Source organism: Typopeltis vanoorti, chromosome 18, assembly GCF_054136105.1.
Source record: "Typopeltis vanoorti isolate ZY-2024b chromosome 18, IOZ_Tvanoo_1.0, whole genome shotgun sequence".
Taxonomy (NCBI): domain Eukaryota; kingdom Metazoa; phylum Arthropoda; class Arachnida; order Uropygi; family Thelyphonidae; genus Typopeltis; species Typopeltis vanoorti.
The window spans coordinates 50,969,968-50,996,541 of record NC_143566.1 but is presented as its reverse complement, the minus strand read 5'-3'; the positions used below and the strand labels follow the sequence as shown (position 1 = coordinate 50,996,541).

The window sequence follows — 26,574 nt, the reverse complement described above, 5'->3', positions numbered from 1 at the left end:
TTTCTTACTACACTCGTTACCCTTCTGGCCTGCGCTTTATACCGTTCATGTGCCTGCCGGTCACCCTTCTCCTTAAATTCCCTCCATAGTTGTTTCTTTTTTTGCAACTCAAGCTTAATGGTGTTATTCATCCATTTAACCCCTACTTGATTTATTATTCGGACTCTAGGTATACAGTCAGCCATTGCTTCATGCAAGCACTTCTTAACTACCTCCCATGCACTATCAACTTCTAGTCCTTGCAGTTGTACATGCCATGGCACTGAACCAATCAAACTCCTAAGCTTGTCATACTTTCCCGCCCGATAATTCCACATGTACCCTGTCTTAATTGAAAATTCTACACCTTTAGCCACCTCCCAAGTTAAGACCCTATGATCACTCTCACCGATTGGTGGCAATGTGGTCATATTTGTTACAGCCAAATCCTCAGATGTAATTACTAGGTCAAGCACTCTCTGACCCCTAGTATTTTCCATTACATGCTGTCGCAGATAGTTATCCCTTAATAACTGCATAAAATCCAATTCCTTCCTCCCGTGTGTCCTCTCATCACTACAATCAATGCGACCATAGTTGAAATCTCCCATAATAATTACCCTCCTTCCACTCATTTCTTCTATTTGCTTGTGCATACTGTCACCACCATCTTTTCCATCACCTGGTCTATGGCAGCACCCAATTGTATATTTAGTTCTGCTAGCCACAATCTCACACCAAATGGCCTCAAATGTGCTCTTTTCTCTATCCTGCAATTCAACTTCTATTCTCCTTGGCTGTAGCTCATCAGCTATCATCAACAATACTCCTCCCCCCATTTTATTCTCCCTGTCATTCCTGAACACACTATACCCATCACATTCAATCCCACTAGCTATATCATCTACAGCCAGCCATGATTCACTAATACCAATAACCTGTGGTCTAGAAGTGCCAACCATGGCCAAAAACTCTTCCTTCTTGTTCCTAATACTCCTAGCATTAGTGTACATGAATTTAAGACCCCCATTAGCCCCAACCCTACCTTGATGCCTTATATTAACTATTCCACTCAGATTTGTTGCCCTTATTCGGTCGGACATATTATATTCATTCATACATTCAACTGCCTCCCTAAGGACTGTATATCAATTCCCCCCCCCTTAATAAATCTAGTTTCCCTGAATTTGCACATCCATTACATTCAGCAACACTTTCTCAAGTCTCCTTACACCGTAACCATTCAAATGCAAGCCATCCATCTTATATAGATCCTTTCGCCCATCGAACTCACTCCACACATCCACAAATTTCACACCACTCGTCATACATGACCCACGCATAACGTCATTCGCAATTATGGCCCTCCTTTTAAACATTTCACTGTCATACCATGGCAAAAGACTAATCATTCTAACTCTCTCACTCTTTTCTTCTGCTACCTCAAACAATTCATTCAGGTCTTCTATCATTTCCATTTTATGTCCTTTCAAATCATTCGTACCTGCCACAACAATCATTTCTTTCACCCTTTCCTTTTGCTCTCTAATAGACTCAGTTACATCCCTTATGGTCGCACCAGGTTGGTACGATTTTGTCAAATCCTCTACTAACACACCTCGTACTGACGAGTCTCCATACAGTATTCTATCCTTCATTTTGTTCATGTTCACACTCATACGTCTATTTTTCCTGTCATACTTTTTATTATTGGTTGGTTCATTCAGTCGACTTTTGCTCATACGCTCTAGCTGCTGTTTTGCCCTTTGTATTGCACCATTCAACAACGCGATCTCACTCATTGCATCTATCTCATGTTTTTTATTCTCTGTAAAACCATTAATACTATCATTCACATTTTCTACATTCACACTCTCACAATTCTCTGGTACAACCTCGCCGTTTCTTGTCATATCCCTATTTTCTTCATTCTGAAGTTTGACAAAAATATCACACTCACGATCCGAAATACACTTTAATTCCCCATTCTCCCTACATTTTCTACAAACATTCACTCCTTTATTATCATCTAACCACACTCTGACCGCACTCCGCAAAGCGTACATTTCGTTTTGAAGTTGCGACTTCATTATTTAAAAGCAAATTACCTCCATGCAACTTATCAAATGCTGAAATCAAAGGGCTAATTTTTTTAAGGAGAGATAATAAAATATCTATTTCTAAGGCCAATAAAGGAAAAGCCATTGTAATCATGAATAAGACTGACTATGAGACAAAAGTATCCAGCCTTTAAGAAGACACCTCTACCTACCAAGAGATCACACATAATCCTACAAATTCACAAATTAAACAATTAAATTAATTGATGAGGTTATCAGTTGGAACCCAAATTACGTGGATAAATTACGCACCTACTTTGTAAGAACTCCCCGTCTATATGGACTCCTGAAAACCCATAAAGAAGGCTATCCAGTGCGAATCGTGAATTGCATTGATTCTCCTATCTATCGAATTAATGGTGAGATGTGGATAAGATGGAGTGGATTCAGAAGAGAGTGATCAAGATGGTGACAGGTTTTAGTTTCTGTGATGTTTTATATGAGGAGAGACTGAAGTTCTGTGGGTTACAGAGGTTGGTTGATCAGCAGATAAGGGGGAGGATATAATAGAAACATCATAGTACATGAATAATGTGGGGAAAACAAGAGGTCACCTGTGGAAATTGAGTAAGGGTTTGTTTAAGCAAGGACGTGAGGTCTAGATTTTTTGCTTGAAGAGTAATGAATGAGTGAAATGGATTGCCAGAGTCAGTTGCATGTGCTTTGTTGGGGAATGATTTCACTGCAAAATATGACAAGTATTGATGGGTAATGTTTATGTGTATGGACATTCCACAATGAGTCTACAGAGTCCATGGAGATGCCCATATAATAGTAATAGTTCTAATACAATCATAGTTCACCATTTCAAATCAAATATCATCTACTCCAACTGCCTTATCACATGTTTCTGTTGGCTCTTTCTAACTCAAGTATTGCAATGTGCAGGATAAAATCCTAATAAGTTCTACAATCGGTTGCCTTACTTAATAAATTTACTCATTTATTAAGATATCATCCTAGAGAAATTCTGTGACATTTTCCAAAACCTTCACCCATCCCCATATTCCCACCACTAAAGTCTAAATAAACATTATTTAATGAACACTTGCAAAGTACTAAAAAAATAAAAAAACACAAAAAACCCTATTTTAACTATTTATGCCATTTTAAGGACACACACAATATACACACTTGCAATGAACAACAATGAAAAAAAAAAAAAATATATATATATATATACATACACACACACACACACACACACACACATATAGGAGTGCTGATGTGAGTCATGACTTGAGATCTTAACTTTTTGCACTGTTGAATATTTGTGAGTTAAAAAATTATTCACTTTAACCGGTAATTATTAATAATAACTGGTAATTATTAATAATAACCGGATTTATCACTTTAACCGTAACATATATATAAAAAATTAAAAAAAGATTGTGATTTCTCAAATTTCTTTGTAACAATATATTCACTTCAATATATTAAGAAATGATTAATTTATTTCTCCTAACACCCTAGAGGGACTTACATCTCATGGTAGAAAGGTGAAATAATAACTATGATAAAGTTAACCCTGATCCTTCTAAATAAGCAACAAAGATCATCTCCATTGCACATAATGACACTTTTTAGATAGAAAGACCTTCAGATCTCATCTAGGATGCAAAGAACCTTTATAATAACTCTTCAACTGAAGATGAGTTAGCCTTCTAACCGAGACGACAGGGGTAAAAAAAAAACTGGTGATTCATCCCACAAGCTTGAAAACCAGTTAGAGCAACAAATTGTGGGCAGGATTTACTACACTTTCATAAAAAAATCACATATGGAAAGAGCAGTGATTCTTTTCCTAGAAACTCAAATTTGCATCCTGCAAAACAGACAACCAGGACAGAAGAACACATACAATTTACAGACATAATCAGCCTCATAGCCTTGACACTTCAGCAGCAATTTCAAACAATTACATCATATCATACCATTAATTAGGTTTTCAGTAATGGTTAGCATTATACTTGTCTGTAAGGATATGTTCTTTGCATTCTAAGGCAATTGATGTGAATTCATTAGCCTCTATATACAAGTAGCCTGTGAAGTTATCTCACATGCAAACTTTGTTTGCTTACACTTGGATAAAGGATGAAACCAAGAATATAATTTCTTGGCTATGATAAGTCACTAAGCTTAATATGTTATGGAAAAGATGAAAAATATGCTTGATAATAACAGCTCAACCACAGACTTCAGTTTTCAGTTGTATACCACATCCCGGCAAACTATCTTTATTAATCATTTATTATATATATAAAGGAACAAGATCTAAACTGAATAGAACGAGTTTAATTCTCTCTCTCTCGATCTCTTCATTTAACCAAGGAATTTTAAGGATGTACTTGCATTACAAAACTGCTATAACCACAAAACTGTAATTGGCTACTTGACAAAAAAAAGAGATATATATATTCAATCAAAATCCTGAAGCACTGATATAATTGTTACAAATCTCTAATGTACTAATCTCATTCAAATTTCATATTAAATTTACTTACCTCATCAGTATACTGATAAGCAATAAATTTTCTCATCAGCTGAAGAACTGTTCCTTTCTCTTCTCCAATTCTACACTTAACCATCCAAAGATTTGGATCTCTGTTAATAGTATTCATAGTATTAGATCAAAAAAATAGTTTCATATGTCTTCCACTACTTACAAAACCTCTCAAAATCAGTTTCATACAAAATTTCACAACTTTACAAGCAGATGAATAATTCAGGCTGGTATTCAAAACTTCAAATCAGCAAGCTATATAGAAAAATATTAAAATAATATAAAATAGTTCTGAAGTGTATATAAAAAATGGGAGGCTGATTAATCAAATTAATTTTTCTTATGGATATATATATATATAGGTAACCAAATACTCTTTAGCACATGTAAGTCAATTGTTTACCGTATAAAGTGTTAATTGAAAGTTGTCTTTGTTTTCTACCAGGAAAGCACATTAAAAATCATAAGTGTGTTAATCTCAAGCTGAGCACTTTATTTTCTGGTGAATTACACATAATATGTAATGCTTTTTTATGTAAAAAATTTATTTTTATAGTAATAGCCACTTAGAAAGCTTTTATGATATGGTTGAAAATGAAATTAGTGAATTAATTGATGGTGAAATAGATTTAAATTAGGAGGAACTGGAACAATTAATAGATGACGTTGAACCAAATGGCGGGGAAAGTTCTGCCGAAGATTCTGATTTTGATCTTACCTTGATTTGCTTATTCAGCTAAAGATCAAAAATCAATAACTGACTACTTGATAGACAATAAACTAGCAAAATTAAGAAGTGATGTCAATCAATTATTACAAATACAAATAGAATTACATATACAAATAGAAAAAAACAATGAATACCAAGAAAACAAAAAATGCATACTTAAAAGAAACAGAATGAAAAGAAGAAATATATAAAGCACTAAATTTCTTACAGAAAGAAATAAACAAAGAATAGAAAATGGAGACACATAGATGACCAACAATGGATAGATTATTATAAATTCTGAAAAGGTAACAAACAGCCGAAATTATTACTGAAAATGTTTTTAGAAAATGTACCTGATAGGAGATAGAAGAGTGGAAAAATCTGACACTGATTATACTTAAAGTAGCAAAAAAAAAAGTCTAGGAAAATGAAAGAATGGGATGATGAAATCAAGAATATAATTAAAAAAAAAACATTTGCATAGATTATATGGTTTACCTCAAGAAAACTAGAAGAAGAAATAAACTATAAGAAGAAAAGAGCAATAACAAAAAGAAAAACAAGAAAACCTCACAAAAAAACAATTGGGATAATTATATTAGTAAATTAGAAATATATATAAACTGCAACTCAAAATCTATAAAGCACTGAATTTCTTACAGAAAGAAATAAACAAAGAATAGAAAATGGAGACACATAGATGACAAACAATGGATAGATTATTATAAATTCTGGAAAGGTAATAAAGAGCCGAACTTATTACCGAAAATATTTTTAGAAAATGTAACTGATAATAGCTCCGAATAACATTACATCAGAAGAATTAAATAAAAAACATTAAAATAAATGAAAAATGTAAAATTACTAGGATAAGATAAAATCCCAATATAACTTACATGCATGAAATAAATTTCACCAACAATTTCTTATTGAATCATAGTGAAGAATTTATGGAGAGACAACACATGTGTTAGAATAATTACTTTACTTATCATTAAGAAAGTAACATTCGACGTTTTGAACTTTGTATTATTGAGGTCATCATCAGGAAAATATACATATGTACATGAAACTACACTATACTACACAAAAGTAAGATGAATCTAAATGTTTTTTAATCATTTATCCTAGCCTGGCCTCTGATGGAAAAAAAAAAAAAGTGGTATGCTTTCTTCACATCCAGGAATGCTTCTCTAACATCTTGTGTTCACCACGGTGTGCTTATTTTTCTACCCTTGAAGACAACTTTACCATACATCTCCCTAGCTGAATCAATCAATGTCTTCTTCAGAGGAGACTCCAAGGTTTGACTCTTGTTTTCAATTTGTTTCATTTTTTCTTTAATAATGTTTGTATAGTCAAGTCTGTCTGTGAGGTTAGCCCAGTGGCTATGTGTTTTGCAACCTGGGGAAGGAATGTCCTAGGTTCGATTCCCATCGACGACTTGAGGAACTTAAGGATCTTCCTCAGCCATAGCCAAGTTAGCCAGTCTTGGTGTGGACAGTAGGGATTTTCACTCCAATTTATCTGGGGTTTTTCATCCTGCAAGCAGGCAAACCAGTCCCGTGAACACACACGGATACAGTCATGAATAGGGGATGCAGCAGAGGAGTGGCGAAATGGCTGCATTAATATACCAGTAACCCCTCATTAGGAGGGGACTCAACCCATCCTAGACGGATGAGAAGGATAGATAGTCGAGTCTACAATTTACTTGCAAAAGCTGCTCAACTTTAATTCTTTTTAAAACTTTCTTACGTACTGTTCTTTTCAATGTGATATCCATTTTTATCCTGCTTAGTACTGTCATGGCAACCTCCAATTTCAAATCCTCTGTACACTCCAGCATCCTGAATGAGCATGAAGATATCAATCACTATTAACAATGACATAGTCATGATGCTTTTCTTATTTCTTGTGTCCTCTCTCCATGTGAACTTGTGCACATCTTTATGTTAAAACATGGTGTTAGTAATGACTGGTCCATGTCCTGAGCATAAGTCCAGTAAATACTTATCGTTATGATTAGCTTTGCCCTTTTCTCCAAATGAACCCAACCTTTGATTCAAAAATAAATTTTATGTTATCTGAAGATTCAAAATGCAATGTATGGTAAAGGCAATAAAAAACCATATTAGGCAGCTACTTACTATCATCTTTATAATAACACCAAGTATCTATATATTAACTTCATACTGTCTTCTAAACTAGAAGTACTTACTTAACTCCTGGAAGTAAGGTCTGCTGAGCGATTTCGTCTGATAATTCCACATCACCTTCTCCGTAGCCTCGTTCTGTTGCAGAAGTTTCAGCATATTTTCGTCTATAATAATCTTCAATCTCATCTTCCTTTTGAGATCTACAAAAACAGCAAAATATCTCTATAAAATATCTCAACATTAAATAGAATAATATATCTGCATTAAAACAAAATTAGATTTTTTTTTTTAAATGGATTTTCTGTTTAAATTTAGCAGAAATAAGCTGAATGAATAGCCATGCAAAATATTACAAAAATACAGTAATAATGAAAATTTATTCAAACACAACATATTTATACATAGGCAAGGAATGATGAACACTTAAATTCTGTGCAATGAAGCTGAAGCTTTTTTATTGTTTTTATTTATTATTATAATAGTATTCAACTGAATATAAGTGTGCATAATTACTCTATAAATTTTTTTTTAAATAATTCTACATTATACACATGGCATTTATGTATAATATAACTTTTTTTTTAACTCAATAAATTTGAATGCAACTTAAATATTGTTGCTAGAAACAAATATAACTTCAGATGATAGTTGCAAATGTTAATTTTTAAATCTGAATTTATTTATAGCTCATACGATGAAAAACACTTATTTTGCTCAAAGTATGATAGTTTTCTGTTTTCCAGTAGAGTGTATCGACGATAATGAATAATGGCAGTTCACTTATGACTGGAAACACCACATGTTTCCAGTCAAACTTCCTGGTTACTGTGTTTCCTAGTTATTGTGTTCTTTCTTGTATGAACAAAAGAATAAAATAACTAGGAGATCATCTGTGCAGAGAAGAGAGAGAAACAAAATAAAAGAATTTTAGAAGTGATAATGGATATCTTTGATTGAAGTCTTTCATATGGAAATAAAAGGGTTTAAAAGTGAACTTCCACATTATTATGGTTACTAGGGGATGTGTGAGAAGTGAAAAAGAAGGGAAAATATACAGATTTTTATATACACTATCTACCAATGATTGTCCAGACACCCCTGTTATTTGAAGTTATGGAACATTCCAGATTTGTTAATAACATAAAAGCCAGTGTACTGTTAGTAGGAAGCAGTGTTTTGTTGTGAATGTTTTCTTGTCTTTTATTCTATTTTATTCTATCTTCTCTATTTTCTAACCTAGGCCTCCTTCAATAATAATCCTACCGGCTGCGCCATTTATGTTGTGACGTTTTCTTCCTTATTCTTATTTTTTATAGGTACAACTATTTTATATAGTATCTGCTGCGCGATTTATGTTGTAACCCTTCTTCTCAAATACAACTACTTTAACCTTTTACTATATCTCCTTGATACACTCTATCAGGTAACACGTGGTACCTCTGAGGGACAATGGAATTTCCTCGAGATCGAGGCAGTACCAGAGTATCAGAGTGTCTGAGATTTACCTCTCATAAAACGCCAAGAAATTTATTTGTTTCGCTGCGCCACTTAGCGCTATTAGATTATTTAATATTAAAAACCAAGAGGTAATCTCAGGACAGTACTTAATGATACCAATTAACTCTGCAGACGTGACCAAAATTTACTCTTTTCAAATATCCCTTTTAATATCCCGCATAGGTTCGCATTAATATTTTTATAAGCGGTGCATCGGATTCCAGAAATCACAGAAAGTCTTTGTTAGAATCAAAAGCAAGGTTTATTATACTCAAAGGTTGATACACATTAGAACACTAAAATAAATCCCATCTTAAGGGAATTTCAGACAAGGTATATAAAATTCAAACACTACTGTTACACATATAAATTAACATACAGTAGCTTCCTAAAGTATGAATTATATTAACCTTCGCTAATGCGTTATTCATGTACTATTTTCACAATCGATCTAAAACTCTGTAGCTCTGTCAGACTACACAAGATAACATTCATATCTTTCACAATCTCTTAATATTATGCCAATTCTTCACTCTAAACATATCCTTAATTTCACTCCTTATAATGGCGAACTTAAACACAATGACAGATAATCAACATAAATTCAATATCCTTCTAAAGTCCTAGCAACATAATCCTATCCTAAATCACAAATGTCCCTTTTACAACATGTTAACATGACACAAATCTTTCATTGCCATTCAGTATAACACAAACAAAGTTTACTTATCTTCCCTTTTCAATTCTTTAGAGCTTCATAGGTTCACAGGAAACTTCTTTTCGTGGCGAATACGGCCACCAAGACTGTAACTGCCTATCGGGTCCCGTCCTCCGACATCTAGGCCACTTGCGACATCGAAGAGACTCGCGCCCCATGCCACCGCACAGGAACCGGACACCAGGAAATCCAGGGAAGAAAAAGCCCTGTTTCAGGGTCGCATGATCCTTATATTTCCCTCCTATTTCTCGGTGTTTCTCGCCCCTTTCGGTGTCCAGCAAACTACTACGTCATAGCGACCATTGTTTGCCCTGCTAATCGCACGTACGTGGAAGTGCTAGTCACTCCACCGCGTTACGACCTTTGAACTTGACACCCCCCCAACTGTTGGATTTGTGCTTACATTTTATAATTCTTTTACACAGGTTAATTTCTAAAGCTCTGGTAATGCTTTACATTTTCAAAACTAAATTAAACACGTTCGTGAATGGCACAAAATACATACTTAATTAACCTTTTCACAGCAGAACATACTTGATTTATATATACATAATACTTATTCTACACTTAGAGGCAATTTACTGTATTTATCTCATTCTTTTGTTTGAAAAAGCATGTTAGACTGTGATAAGATAGGAATACATAAATTTCCACTCTATCACAATCTAACAATTTCATCGTCGCAGTTGAATATAGGTGGTATGGCAACAGGACATGAACTCAATAACTTTGAGAGATGTATCATTGTGGGCTGTCACATTGGTAGCATGTCCACATGTGCCATTGCTGCTCAACTAGAGCATCCAAAATCAACAGATGACGATGTGATCAACAAATGGAGACGTTCTGGCATCATTAGTGCAGGAAAACACCAGGGCAGCCACCAAAAATGACTGACAGGGATAGGAGAGGTGTTAAAATGGGTGACATGCAAAAACCGGCTACAGTCAGCTCAGACCATCTGTGATGAGTTCCAGAATGCCATGGTGAGCACTAATACTGTAAGAAAAGAACTCGATTTTTCTGCGTTTTGACAGAAGAGCAATGGCACACAAGCCAAGCATCACAACTACGAATAAGGTGGCTTGTTCGTTGTTGGCTTGGTGCAAAGAGCATGTGAACTGGACAATTGACTAGTGGAAAACAGTACTCTGTAGCGATGAGTCAAGGTTCACCTGTTTCCAGTCTGATGGCAGGGTATGGGTGTGGAGGCAGCTTGGTGAATGCTTGTTAACAACAGTGTGTTGCACCCACAGTATAAAGTTTGGTGATGGAGGAGTAATGGTGTGGGGAGCATTCAGCTGGTTTGGAGTGGGACAACTGGTTGTTCTCCGTGGTTCCATGAAGGCATCTCAGTACCTTGATATTCTAGATCACCACTTCCCAACCAGTGGTATGTGTACCCCCCGGGGGTATGTACTGGGCCGTTCAGGGGTACACGAAATGCAAAACGTTAGTTATGGAACAATAAATGTTAAGTTTGAATCACCACTTTTACGAATATTGTAAAATTAAATCTGTGGTTTGTACTTTTAGCGTAGTACTTTTCCTTTCCCAACTTATTACCTCATTTTCACAATTTTACATAGGCACTGAACAAAATTGTCAGTATTTAAAGTGGACATACCCGATATTAGGATTCACCTGCTGGTATCAATTGTAAACTGCTAGTGTCCGGACAATTATTGATAGATAGTGTTTTTTTTTTTTTTTAATATATATATCAATATATACCATATCAATGTCTGATACTTTTGTTCGAAGTCTTTCACATAAAGAAAAATGCCCAAGTTATGAATTTTTAAATTATGATAAAATGAAATCAACAGTTATAGAATCAAGTTTTCATGTGAATGCTAAGAAACACTCAGTTCAATAAATGACTTTTGGAGTTCATAATAATGTTCTATGGATATAAACAACACCAAGAGAGGAAAATATATATATCTATTAAAATCAGTAATATTTTGATGGTTTTCTAACACCAGCAATCATCAGAGCACAATTACAACCATGATAGGCACAGAACACTAAACACTACATAACTGAGCACTAAACTACATAATTGAGGCAAACAATTTAAATTGTAATTGACAATAGAACTAATGTCCTTACATGGAACCCTGTATGGGATGAATAACAACAAAGTTAATTTAGAGAAGTGAAGCTAACATGTCTTAAAATGAGTCTCCCAGATCAATGGTAAATTAATGCAACCATACTAGTTGAGGTTATGTTGAGATTTTAAGACCCGATAGCTGACTGCTCTAAATTAACTATGTGGTTATCCAACCAACAGAAGGCACCATGTAAGGAGATTAGTTTTGTTGCCAATTACAATTTAAACTGTTTTTCCTCAATTATGTAGTTTAGTGCTGTCTGCCTATCACAGTTATAAAATTGTACTCTGATGATGCTGGTTAGAAAACCAGTGAAATATTAGCAAGTTTAATAAATATATATTTTAACTCTCTTGGTGCTATTTATACCATAAAACATTATTATGAATCATCGCCTGCACCTAAGATTTTCTATAAACAGGCTTTTGGAACGTTGGGCATTGCATTTGTTTTTACTGGAATATGCAACAAACGTTTCAACTAGAACAAGTTGTTTTTTTCAGCTTAGAGTATTATCGTTATGGAACGATAATACTTTAACATTCCATAGCAGAAGGAAGTGAAGTCTATTATCAAGCATAAACTAAGAAAAAACAATTGCCTTCCTAGTTTTATTTGTTATAAGATGGAAGCTACAATTAACTACCAAACATGCTATCAAGGATTTAGTGATCGCTAATGGACATATCAATGGATATGCTAAAGTAAAGGTGGTCACTGTATGAGAAGAAATTTTCAGGTATGAGAACTTTGCTACTTTAATGAACAAAAGAAAAGAACTTGTTTTCTTTGCAATTCAAGCAACAGAAAAAAAAATACCTCAATTTTAGTGAAACGAAATTTCCTGACCAAAAAAAAAAATTACATGGTTACATTTAATTTAAGCAATTATTATTATTATTATTATAAGAGCACCTCAAGGAGTCCGAAAAATCATTGCAGGAGACCCAATCTATCCTACCTCTCCTTGAACCCATTAAGAGACAAAGCACTCACAACTGACTCTGGAAACCCATTCCACTCATTCACCACTCTCCAAGCAAAAAAATCTAGTACTCACACCCAGTGGTGAGCTATAAGGGGCTTGCCTGAGCCCTTTGTTAAATTTTTCTCAAATTTGCAAGTCCCTTGTTCTTCTTGTTTACTTTTTTATTTTTTCAAAAAAAAAAAAAAAAATTTTTTTAAATAATATTATTATTATACAAGGTGCCTCCATGGAGTCACAAGACTCATCGTGGGAGACCCAACATTGACATACTAACCGTTATTCACACAATGCATGTCATGCTTCCCCTTAAACTCATTCACAGATTCACATATATTTGTTGCTTAATATATATATACGGTAACCTAACAAAGTGATTTTACTAAATAAAATATTATAGTTACTGTTACTATCATTTAACAAATAAGAATTCACTTTTGGTAATTGCATATAAATATATAGGACTATAAAATAATGCCCCTTGATTGGTACCGTTGATTATCACTTGAAGTATAAAAACAAAAGAGAAAGAGATATTAATGTATTTCAATATTATTGTGTTTAGAAAATATTTATTTATTATTTATAGACTGTCTGTCATAAAAACTTCTAGTGCAAACAAAACAAATTTATTTTGTTTATGATAGCCTTTACAGGTTGATTGTCCCCTCATACTTTTTGATTAAGGAGTACACAAGCTGTATTAATACAAGTTGTGTGAAATACGGCTCTTTTTTGCCCGACAATGCGAGCCCTTTGTTAAAATTTCCATAGCTCACCACTGCTCACACCCTTATTAACCACACCTTTATTCAACTTCCAGGGATGATCCCTTGTTCTGGTCCCTCTAGCCAAGTGCTGAACCATTTCCCCTGCATCTACCCAATAAAACCCTTTAAGCAACTTAAATGTTTCTATCATATCTCTCTTTTTCTCCTACAATCCATATAACTTCAATCTATCCTCATAGGCAGTGGTGAGCTATGGAAATTTTAACAAAGGGCTTGCATCGTCGAGCAAAAAAAATAAATAAATAAATGGCCTAACTTAGCCCTTATAATACTTATATTCCGACTTTGTACAGCCTATGACAGATACGATAATTCCTGTAGGATATCAATCATTAATGCTAGATCTTTTAAAAATTCCAAATTGAGAAGTCGGTTTAAAAAGCATATTATATTTGCAAAATGCTTGCATAAAGCTAGATAATTTCTCCATAAAACAAGAGCCATTCATTAACCATAACATAGTGGTCTAAACACACGGCCGATCTTTAAAATTTCGATACCAAGGTCTTTTGCAATCGTATTTAATTCTCGTTGATTTTTTGGTGATTGATGATAAAAAGCATATAATTTATCCATAAATATTTCCAAATGATTTATTTCTTTAATGTTTTTTATCGAATCATCTAATACTAAGTGTAAACGATGAGCGCAATGCCAAATCATAATGTTGAGAAATTTTTGTAGAAGTTTGATTGCAACACCTGATTTTTTTCCTAACATTACACTAGCTCCATCAGAACAAAATGCAATGAAATGATTTTTTATACAGTTATCAGAAAATCCATATGAATTTAAAGTAGCAATTATAGTAGCATGTATACATTCCACGGTGGTATTTTCTAGTTCTACAAGATTATTAAACAAGAAGAACAAGGGGCTCGCAAATTTGAGAAAAATGTAACAAAGGGCTCATGCAAGCCCCCGTGAGTCCCTTATAGCTCACCACTGCTCATTGGGAACATTCCATAGGCCACTCACCTCTGAATACTCTTCACAGCTTGCTCATTACCAAGAAACCAAACCCAGGAGACCAGACTTGAGCACTGTAATCCAGATGTGGGTATATCAAGGCCTTATAAAGAGGAATGACAACTTCCTTATCTCTACTTGTTAATGTGTTCTTCAATAGCCAAGTAATCTTGTGGGCTATCTTAGCAATATGTCCTTTAAACTTTAACTCTGTCTACCACAACCACTAAATCTCTAGCTTCATCTATTTCCTGAAGTACAGTGCCATCAATATGACACACGGCTTGTAATCTATTTATCCCAAAATGAATAACTTTACATTTCTCAACATTTTCTGACACCCATTAACTTTTGCCCATACTGGCCTATTTAACTTGACCTGCAAGCTCCTCACATCGCTTTGATTAACTATTACTCTACCTAATTTCACATCATCAGCAAACTGAATATTCTTTCAGATTATTTCCTATATCATTTATGCACAAATAAAACAAGCAATGATCCCGGCACTGAACCTTGTGACACACCACTAGTCACCTGCTTTTGTCTTGATTCTGCCCCTCCATATACCACTTTTTGATATCTGTCCAGCAGCCACACTCTCATCCACTTAACCAGTGTCATATCCATCCCCATTTGTTGTAATTTGTAACAGAGTTCCATGTTGTATTCCTTCAAATGTCTTTGCAAAATCATCGTGTAGCCATTTCTTTTATCCAACTAAGCTATTATAAAAAGTTCCTAAATTACTAAGGCATGACCGACCCTTCACAAAGCCGTGTTGTCCCCTCATACAGTATTATATTTTTGTCTACCCATTCTTGAATAATATTTTTTTTACCAATTTTTCTGGTACTTTTATCACCGCACCTAAGATACTGATTGGTCTATAATTTGCTACTGTAGTACAAAACTTAGAACTTCTTAGAACTTCCCTTATACAAAGGAACTATTTTGCCATTTTTTCCCACTCCCTTGGAACTCTACCAGAGCTGAGACTTAAATTAAACAGCCTAGTCAAAATCATTGCAAGTTCCCTTGCACATATCTCTCAAATCCCTAGCTGATATCCCATCTAATCTCATAGCTGTATTTACATGGAGATTTGGCAATTTCTTAAGAACAACCTCCAATTCATCCACCTCTGGTCCCACATTAGTGTCTGTCACATAGATTAAAGCAGTAACCTCATTAAGGATGATATATCCTTGCAAAATGGTCACTCAGTAACTCAATTATTTTATCTGCTTCTGTCTCATCATGACCATCATCCCTCATTAAGGTTATTCTTCCATAGTCATTCTCCCTCTTACTTGCCATATAACAAAAGATCTCTTTGGAACCTTTGGCCTGCTCGGCTAGATTCTTCTCATAACCTGATAATTTGCTGGTCACCGTTCTCTTTATACACCCTCCACAGCATTTTCTTCTTCTGCAGTTCATGCTTAATGATATTTCCAATCCATCTAACTCCTACCTGATTAACTCTCCTTACCCTAGGTATACAATTTAATACTGCTTCCTCTAGATGATCCTTAACTATATTCCATGCACTACTAACATCTTTACCTGCAGTGTTTTATGCCATGGTACAGATTTAAGCTTCTTCCTAAGCATACCATAATTACCTGTCTTGTAGTTCCACAAATACCCCTTCTTGATAGAATATTCCGCATGTTTTACAATCTTCCAAGTAAAGACCGCATGATCACTTTCACCAATTGGAGGTAATGTTGTCACCTCAGTTATGGAGAGCTCTTTTGATCCTATGACCAGGTCCAATACTCTCCTACCCCCCCCCATCACATGCTGACTTAATTATCTCTCAGCATGTGTATAAATTCTGTTTCCTTCCTTCCATGTGATTTTTCTTCCTTTCAGTTTATATCTCCATAGTTGAAGTCCCCCATAATAATCACTCAACAAGTACTCGTACTAAACTGGCGATGCATGTCTTCCAGATCATCTGTGGAACTCCCTGGCCTATAGCAACAATCGACTGTATATTTCGTCTTACTGGCCTTAATCTCACACTAGATTGCTTCAAATGAACAGCCACCTTACCACTTGTCTCCTATTCTTTTTGATTGCAATTCATCAGCAGTATCTGCCCCCTCCCCATTATAACCTATCTTCCCTGAAAATAATAAACCCTTCACATTCAATCCCTACAACTAAGTCTCACTAATGCCTATAACCTTTGGCAAGGTTACACTAACCAATGCCAAAAACTCCTCCCTCTTGTTCCTCATATACTTTTGGCATTAGTATACAGAAACTGCATCATCCCTTTAGTCTCCTAACATTATCAATAATCAATATTTTTGCTTGAGAGACTAGATTCCTCACTTGGTCATTCTTACACTCACTCATTTCATGGGTGCCTTCACACAAACTCACTTGCTTCCACCTCTAATTGATTAAATTTCCTTAAATTTGCATTTCAGCATGCTCGGAGAACAAAGCTCTCTCCAGACCCAAACACCAAAACCATTTAAATGCAATCTAGGGATCTAAGTTGTGCACTCCATTTTGAAGGAATTTCATAACAAAAATTATCATTCTCAGTAGCAATTCATAAAAAAGAATCCCAGTCAAAAGTTTTATAAAACTTCATCCTTTTTAGAAATGCATGCTTGTTTATGCCTCATACCATATAAGTTTCAGTCCAAATTAGATCTTTAGTGCCTGCATTATAATACTAAACTTGATGGCAGTTCTTTGAATAATGTATATTTATTTTACTAATGCATTTGAAGTTATTAAAATTAATATTTTAATTTCCTTAATTATTACAGATGGTAAGAATTTTTATGAAAAATAAATATAAAGGAATTATCACAATAACATACACCTAGGATCAAAGTTATGCATTCCATTTTGAAGGAATTCCATAACAAAAATTATTACCACTCTCAGTAGCGATTCATAGAAACGAACCCCCAGTCACAACAAAGGAGATACATAAAGGTTTTATAAAGCTTCATCCTTTTTACAATTGCATGCTTGTTTATGCCTTATATCATACCAGAAACAACAGGAGCAGGGGGGGGAATCAGTTCAATTTGATTAAAATTTAAAAGTATTAGCAAGAACTGGTTGACAGAGCAAGATATGGACATTACAATAAAATGTAAATAGAAGAAGAACAGTTTCAGATTTTCAGGATGGAGTGAGGAGAGAATCAGTAACCTGATAATACCAAAAGAAATGCAACCAAGAAATGGAAATGTGGCATGAAAGCAAGCAGAGTATAAGAAGCAGTGGACTCAAAACACTCTATAGAGGCCAGCAAGACAAAATACAGTACACTCACTAATAAACATCACTATATTGAATTCACTCACTATAACAAAGTAACTGAAAAGTTTCAGCCACAGTCCAACAGTCAATGCTGTACTAAAGAAAATTCACTATAGTTAACCTTCACCTTCTACTTTAACAAACTATTTCTTTGGCCCCTATGAGTACTGCAGTGAGATTCGACTGTATAAAGTCTGGTACTATTATGAGCCTACAGGAGGAAGAAAATGAAATGTATAGTTAAATTAGCTGATTGAACATAAAATAAGTAATCAGAGAAAGGATACAGAATTTGGTGTTAATGAAGGATAACTATCTGAAAGGAATCCAATGTTAGTATAGAGAATTTCTCTATAAGCAAAGAAAACAGGCATGTGGGGACTTTCAATTCAGAAGAGATACAGTAGTTAGTTATAACAAGCATAGAAAACAGATATTTCCTGGATCAATACAGAAGCATTAGAAATATGAAAGGAATGCTGTTTTGTAAGAAAGCAATATCAAACTAAATTCTCACAGTTTGAAAGAAAATCACAGAGCTGGAGCTCCATAAAAATAAATAAATAAATAATAATTGTGGAAGAAATACATGGCAAAATGTAACCAAGAACAAAAAGTGCAAAGTACAAAAAAACCTGAATGGAAATCTGAATGATTAAGGAAAGCAAAATTGGGTTATGACAGAAGTTAGCCAAGCAGGCCAAAGGGAATCTCAAGGATTCCTTTCACTTATGAGCACAAAAAAGAAGTAGGGAAAAATAATAAATAATGGATGCATATAGTGGTGGAGAAAAAATATAGCTACATTCAGAAAAAGAAAGTAAGAGAATATAATACTTTTAGAACAGGGGAAGTCAGTTAAGGAAAGTGATTAGGCCAAGACACTGCTGACCTTGCAAAAAAAAGCATTTAGCAGAATACCTGAATGCTGTACAGAAGGCCATTAAATTAATTGAGAAAAACAGGAAGAATATTTAACTGATGGAATGGACAAGAGGATGAATGAGAAAGCATTAGTTAGTATACAAGGGTGGTCTGAAAAGTTCTCGGCTTGGACCATAAATTGCAACACTATTGGCAAGATTTTTTTTTCTAAGTTGGTACATCTGTCATAAGCATCCATGTGAAATTGCAAGTCATTCTATCAAGTAGTTTGTTTTATACAGCTATCTGAAGCAAAAGTGTTATTTGTATCCCTTGAAATGGATAACATTGAGTATCGTGCAGTTATAAAATTCTTTGTAAAAGAAGGTTTAACGCCAAAACAAATTCATTCAAAGTTCATAAAAGTTTATGGGTACTCTTCTACTTCGTTTTCAACAATTAAGAAATGGACTGCCGAGTATAAGCGTGGCCGTACCAGCATTGAAGATGATCCACGTGAAGGACGTTCAAAAAGAGTACAACATCAAAAATCATTGATCAAGTGCATGATATGGTACTGGATGACCGGCAAGTTAAAGTGCATGGAATTGCTGAGACTAGGCATTTCAAAAGAATGTGAAGGATATATTTTGAATGAAGAATTGCAACTGAAACCGCTTTGGCAAGATGGGCACCATGCTTGCTCACAGCAGATCAAAAATGCACTCGCATGAAAATCTCTGAACAGTGCTTGGAGCGTTTTAACAAGAATAAAACTGATTTTGTGCATTGATTTATTACTATGGATGAGACCTGGATTCACCATTACACACCAGAATCCAAAATCCAGCAGTCAAAACAGTGGATAGAAGCCAGTTGTTCAGTGCCAAAGAAGACAAAGTCGTTCAATCAGAAAGAAAGGTCATGGCGTCAGTGTTTTAGGATGCCAAAGGCATTTTGTTTATTAATTATCTTGGAAAGGGTAAAACAATAACCGGGAAATATTATTCCGATCTTTTAACCAGACTAGATGAAAAAATCCGTGAGAAAAGATCAGGTTTGCAGAAGAAAAACATTGTCTTTCATCAGGACAACGCACCTGCCCACAAAGGTGTTTTGGCAATGGGAAAATTAAGGGATCTCCACTGTGAATTGTTAGAACATCCACCCTATTCCCCAGATTTGGCTCCCTCTGACTTCTATCTTTTTCCAAAACTAAAACTCTTCCTTGCTGGTCAGTGTTTTTCTTCAAATCGAGAGGTGGCTGCAGCTACAGAGGGGTATTTTGCAGATCTCACTGAGAACCACTATAGGGATGGGATAATGGCACTGGTGCATTGCTGGAATAAATGTATTAGTCTTAAGGGAGATTATGTTGAAAAAAAAAAAAAAATTATTTTTTTGAAAATTTATAATTTTCAAATTATAAATTCGTTTTTTCATTGTTAGGCCGAGAACATTTCAGACCACCCTCGTAGTGTGGAGGAGTCTAAGAAAATGCAGGTAACTAGTCATGTGCCAAACAGTGCTCTGTGCTTGAAGCTTGAACCACTGCTGTTTTATCTTGCATATTAATAATATCAGAGATGAATTATAGGATATATCTGTTTGCTGATGATGCTAAGATGTAAAGAGCAAAAGTAAACAAACATATGGTAGTGATCTTGCAGTAAAAATTGAAGACTCTGCTTGAGTGCATAATAATGAATGCTAGTTTAATAATGCCAAGTGTAAAGTTATGTATTTTGGAATAAGGATTGCACTCAAGAAATTCATGAGGCTAGGAATCTCGGAATCATAATGAGTTGAAGTTCAACAGGCATAATGCAAGATGGTCGAACAGCACAACATTGTTACAATTAAAGATGTTGCAAAACACATTGATTGCAAAATATATTGATCAGCTGAAATAAGTTATCATATGTACTTCCTGTGTTCATATTATTATCATATTATGTTACCTTGTAACATAATATGATATTATTGCATCCAATTTTTTTAATTCGATGCAGTAGGAAATTTTTTCTTAACTTTGCATCGACTTTTACAGAGGTCACAAACATTGTATATAGAAGGATATTGTAATTTAACACTGATTGTGCATTTTTTATTTCGAATTTTGCATATAATGTTTATATTAATTGTAGTTATAATAGTTATAATAATTTTGTGAGTTGGAAAACCATGCAAGTAGATATTGAAACGATAGGAATGTTAAAACTGTATATTTCAAGGGCAATGCCTCAGAAAGCGGCCCATTATTTGAAGTGGTTCCAATTTCGAAGAAAGAGCAAGCTTTGTTTATAAAAGGTAAAGTGCCTTCAATTGTTCAAACTTAACCTAATGCATGTCTCAAGGAGAGTGCAACAAGAGGCAGTGAACATCTAAGGATGGCCTGCGGTTTGTAAATAAGATTGTTTTTGTGTGTTCTGTGGGAAACAGAAGTAATCAACAACTGAAGGTCACATCTCCTTTTTCAGGGGAATGTTAGGGTTCTCAACCCTTAATCCAGGGACCACAAGAGGAAGTATAAGAAAAGATCAAGAAAAACTGGGGGATATCGAGAGGCAGTATGCAGCAAACACAACGGCAGTATGCCAGTATCCAGAAACACAGAAGCAAATGCAGTCTCCTCTTGTAGTGTCTTGGGATCCAGCATCGCGGACTCAGGTCCGTAAGATGTCTGGAGAGAATTAGGGAGATGTCGAACCGTAAAATGCATCAAGCCCCGGGAATTCTTCACGATGCAATGGTGCTAAAGGAAAGAAGCCCGCACAAATGTTGAGGCCAGATGGAAAAGCAGTTAGTATTGGTGAGATATGATCCAAGCCCCGAAAACACTTCAAGATGAGACGGCGCTAAAAAAAAAAAATAGAAGCCTGCACAAGTGTTTTGGCCCAGGACGAAAAAGTAGTCAGTGGAACCAGATATGAGATGAAATAGCCAGTTCAGATATATGTGTCAAGAGAAGAACTGTGAGTAAAACATTTATTATCATCATCATCATCATCATCAAATTCCTGCCATGTACCCTCAAGGGGTGTACAGGATATGACAGTACTACATGAAAAAATTACATCATTACTAACTTCCTATCTACAATTTTCCTCCAAATCAGTCAATTACTTGTCAAGACTCCAACATTATCAGATCTTATATTTCTATCGTCTAAGGCACTTTGTACCGTATCAATCCACCTATATCTTGGTCTTCCTCTGGGTCGTTTTCCTTCCAACCTGGCAGAGAACACTTGTTTTGCTAATCTTTCCTCTTCCATTCTATTTAAGTGACCATACCATCTGAGATTAGCTCTGCTAACGCATTCCTGGATGCTGACAATGTCAAGTTCTTTCCTAATATCCTCATTTTTAATATGATATTGCCATTGATGCCATCTGTTCACGCCTCTAATCTTTCTCAGGACTCTCATATCTGCGGTCTCTAGTCTTTGGTCAAGTGTTTTACTTCTGACCCAGCTCTCAGATCCATAAGTTAAAATTGGTTTGAACACAGTGTTGTATACAGCTAATTTAGTGTTCCAACTAATTTCTTTCTTATTCCATATGAATTTATTCAATTGACTTCCCACGATACCAGCTTTGCTGATTCTGTTGTCTATTTCTATATTTAGTTTACCATCTTCAGTAAAAATTGTGCCTAAGTAGCTGAAATGTTTTACTTGTTCCACAGGTTCTCCATTCACAACACAGTTGACATTTTCAATGATTCTGCCTATTTTCATTGTCTTTGTCTTTTTATTGCTGACCTTCATACCATATCTATTACAACAGCTATTCAATTTAGTCAGAGAATCTTGCAGACTTGTAGCGGATTTATTTAGAAGTATAACATCATCCGCATAAAGCAAAGAGCTGACATTAACATCTCCAATTTTGATATCAGGTTTAATACCACTTTCCTTCATAATGTGATCCATATAGATAATGAATAACAGAGGGGATAATGTACATCCTTGTCTCACACCAGATTTAACATTAAACCATCTTCCTGTACTTCCTTCAATTCTAACTGCTGACTCACAACTCAAATAAAGACTAAGTATTGCTTGATATAATGCCCCATTGACACCATATAACTGCAGCATATTGAATAGCTTCTCTCTTGGCACCTTGTCATATGCCTTTTCCAAATCGACAAAACTTAAATACAGATCTTTGTTATATTCCCATGCTTTCTCGACTATTTGTCGTAAAGTGAAGATCTGATCCTGACAGCCTCTATTTGGCCTGAATCCAGCTTGTTCTTCACCAAGCTTTTCTTCCACAATTCTTCTCAACCATTTCTCAAGTATACTTGCATAGATCTTGCCAGGAACACTCAGTAGGGAAATACCTCTGTAATTCTCACATTCAGTTTTATTTCCCTTTTTATATATGGGTACTATGAGAGCTCTACTCCAATCATTGGGAATTCGTCCCTCTGTCCAGGCTTTCTGAACTATGCAGTGCAGCCACTGTAAGACTCTTATACCACCATACTTCAGCATTTCTGGTCGAATATCATCTACTCCTGCTGCCTTTCCACATTTCAAGCCTTTGATGGCTTTTTCTACTTCAAGTATGGATATGTATTCCTGACTGCATGCCTGGTCAGTGTTTTTTATCACTGTGCTGTCATCACTGCTTGTTTCATTTAGCAGTTTTTCAAAGTAATTACTCCATACTTCAAAGGATATCTTTTTCTCCTGTTTTAATTTCACCTTTATCATCTCTAATTCCTTTTACAGCACTCATTCCTCCATTCCTAAGCTTCTTCAACAACCTCCAGAATATTTTGCCACCTTCTTGATATTTATTTTCTATATTCTTGTCAAAGTCCTCCCATGACTTTTGTTTAGCTAGTTTTACACACTGTTTAGCTTTCTTACATTTGTCTCTGTATTCTGTAAGAGTAAAAGCTGACTTATTTGCCAGGAACTTTTGATATGCTTTCTTCTTTTCCTTCACTGCCTCTATAACTTCCTGTGTCCACCAGGAAGTTCTGATTTTTTTATCTTTGCACACAACCTCACCACATGCCTCTCTGGCAGAATCAATCAATGTTTCCTTCAGAGTTTGCCACTGAATCTCCAAGGTTTGATTCCTGTTCTCAAACTCTTTCATTTTCTTTTCAATAATATTTCTGTATTTTAGTCTACAGTTTACATCTGAGAGCTGCTCAACTTTTATTCGCTTTAAAACTTTCTTACATGTTATTCTTTTCAATATGAAATTCAATTTTTTCCTGCTCAAGACTAAATAGTGATCACTTCCAATTTCAAATCCTCTGTACACTCTGGTGTCTTGCACCAGGGAGAAAACATCACTATCAACAATAACATAGTCAATGAGACTTTTCTTATTCCTAGCCTCTTCTCTCCATGTGAATTTGTGCACATTTTTATGTTGGAACATGGTGTTAGTAATAACCAGTCCATGTCCTGAGCAGAAATCCAACAGATATTTGCCATTATTATTAGCTTTGCTCTTTTCTCCAAATTTTCCCAAAATATTTTTGTATGTCTCACAATCATTTCCTACTCTACTATTTAGATCCCCAACAAGGACCAACTTTTCCTTTTTCATTGTGTCAGTTGCTTTTTCTAAAGCCTCAAAAAATTCCTCCACTTCTACCTTAGTAGAACCTTCTGTGGGACCATAGGCACAAATAAGTCTCATTGTCCAGTTCCCCATTCTCATATTTGCCCACATTACTCTACTTGAGACTGACTGCCATTCAAGAAGATTAGCCTCATATTTTGTGTTGAATACTATGGCTACTCCTTCTTTTCCTTGATTGTTATTGCCTGAATATAACATTTTGTATTTATTGCTCAGAAAGATCTCTCCAGTTTTGGTCTTTTTTGTTTCAGTCACCCCTATTATGTCGATCTGGTACTTATCTAATTCCTCTGCTAGCTCCATTTCTTTGCCATTCAGGCTTCTTACGTTGATAGTACCGATCTTTAACTCTGGTGATGTTGAGTTGGGGTTTGTTTTCAGATTTGTTCCAGTAGCTGATTTTTCGCTGTTCGCCCTGGTTCCCTGGCGAAAACAACAGGGGCCTTGTTTAACCGGGCGACGCCCCAGCCGGCATGAAATTTTGTCATGTTGTACCATCATTTTTTATTTTGGTTTAACCAATAAGAATACAATTTGGTCGGCTAAATCCCAAATTGCCAGCCCATCCTCGTTCGTTCAGTATCAAAGTAGATACCCAACAGGGTGCACCACAAGAAGGTGAGGATTGGACATTAGGTCAGAAGCCCTGGTCGGTTCTCCGCATTCCTTTAAAGGCTATTGCGGAAGATTGAGTGATATTCGGCGGGATATTTACAAAATTAAATTGTGATTATATCTTCCAGACTAAGAGGATAAAGAAAAATTGGTATAATTTGGATATGAGAAATTTGTTGATTGAAGTATATATATATAGGGATAGGGCAGGTTCGAGGTTTATAAGTATAGGGATAGGGCAGGTTCGAGGTTTAGAGGTGCAGGAGGAGAGTGTGTTCCAAATACTGTACTACTCTGGATGTCAGTAAAGCTGTGGAACTGGATGGTATTTCACCACAAGTTTTGAGAGAATGTGCTAGGGAACAGACAGTGCCTTTGACCTGGCCTTTCAATGAAAGTCTCTAGCTACGGTAAAGGTTCTTACAGGTAATCTTAATTATATTTAATACCCAAAAAGGGGAAACTTGGTGGTGCAGTTGTAACATTAAATAAATTTTTCAAGGTTCCCAAGGTATAGAAAATTAGATAACCTGTATTAACTTAGGTAAAAGTGTAAAGCGTAAGAATAGAGTATAAAGTAAAAAAAAAAAAAGAAGTAAATAATAAAGATAAAGTAAATAGAGCATAAAGAAAAATAAATAATAGCATAATATTACAAAGGAGCTACGAGACATACATTTACAACCTGATCTCAGCAAAGTAATTAAGCAGCACAATGAAGCAGAGATTTTGAGCAATATACTCATGAGTGGAGATAAGGATGTTATTATCATATGTTCTTAATATCTGTGACTGAATTACTTTATTATGAGGAGGAAACGATGGAGGATTCAGAGGCAGGTAACAGGTCTGGAATTCTTAATATGAGGAGAATTAAGGGTTGTAGTTATAAAAGTTTAGTAAACAGGTGAAAAATAAACATGCAATACAAACATGACTAGAGGAGAAAGAAGAAGAAATCATCCCTGAAAAGTGAGTAATCATCGTCATCAAATTCCTGCCATGTACCCTCAAGGGGTGTACAGGATATGATAGTACTACATGAAAAATTTACATCATTACTAACTTCCTATCTACAATTTTCCTCCAAATCAGTCTGTTACTTGTCAAGACTCCAACATTATCAGATCTTATATTTCTATCGTCTAAGGCACTTTGTACCATATCAATCCACCTATATCTTGGTCTTCCTCTGGGTCGTTTTCCTGCCAACCTGGCAGAGAACACTTGTTTTGCTAATCTTTCCTCTCCCATTCTATTTAAGTGACCTGAGATTAGCTCTGCTAATGCATTCCTGGATGCTGAGAATGTCAAGTTCTTTCCTAATATCCTCATTTTTAATATGATATTGCCATTGATGCCATCTGTTCATGCCTCTAATCTTTCTCAGGACTCTCATATCTGCGGTCTCTAGTCTTTGGTCGTGTTTTTCTTCTGACCCAGCTCTCAGATCCATAAGCTAAAACTGGTTTAAACACTGTCTTGTACAGCTAATTTAGTGTTCCGACTAATTTCTCTCTTATTCCATATGAATTTATTCAATTGACTTCCCACCATACCAGCTTTGCTGATTCTGTTATCTATTTCTATATTTAATTTACCATCTTCAGTAAAAATC

The 26,574-nt window shown here is 35.2% G+C and overlaps 1 protein-coding gene across 1 annotated transcript in view; it reads right to left on the bottom strand.

Moving 5' to 3' along the window:
- Window positions 1-26,574, bottom strand: part of Spt5 (Transcription elongation factor subunit Spt5) — a 428,434-nt gene that overhangs the window by 335,610 nt on the left and 66,250 nt on the right. Inside the window, 2 exon segments of the mRNA XM_090408290.1 lie at window positions 4,604-4,703; window positions 7,536-7,673. Of these exon segments, the coding sequence (XP_090264416.1) occupies window positions 4,604-4,703; window positions 7,536-7,673 (238 nt within the window).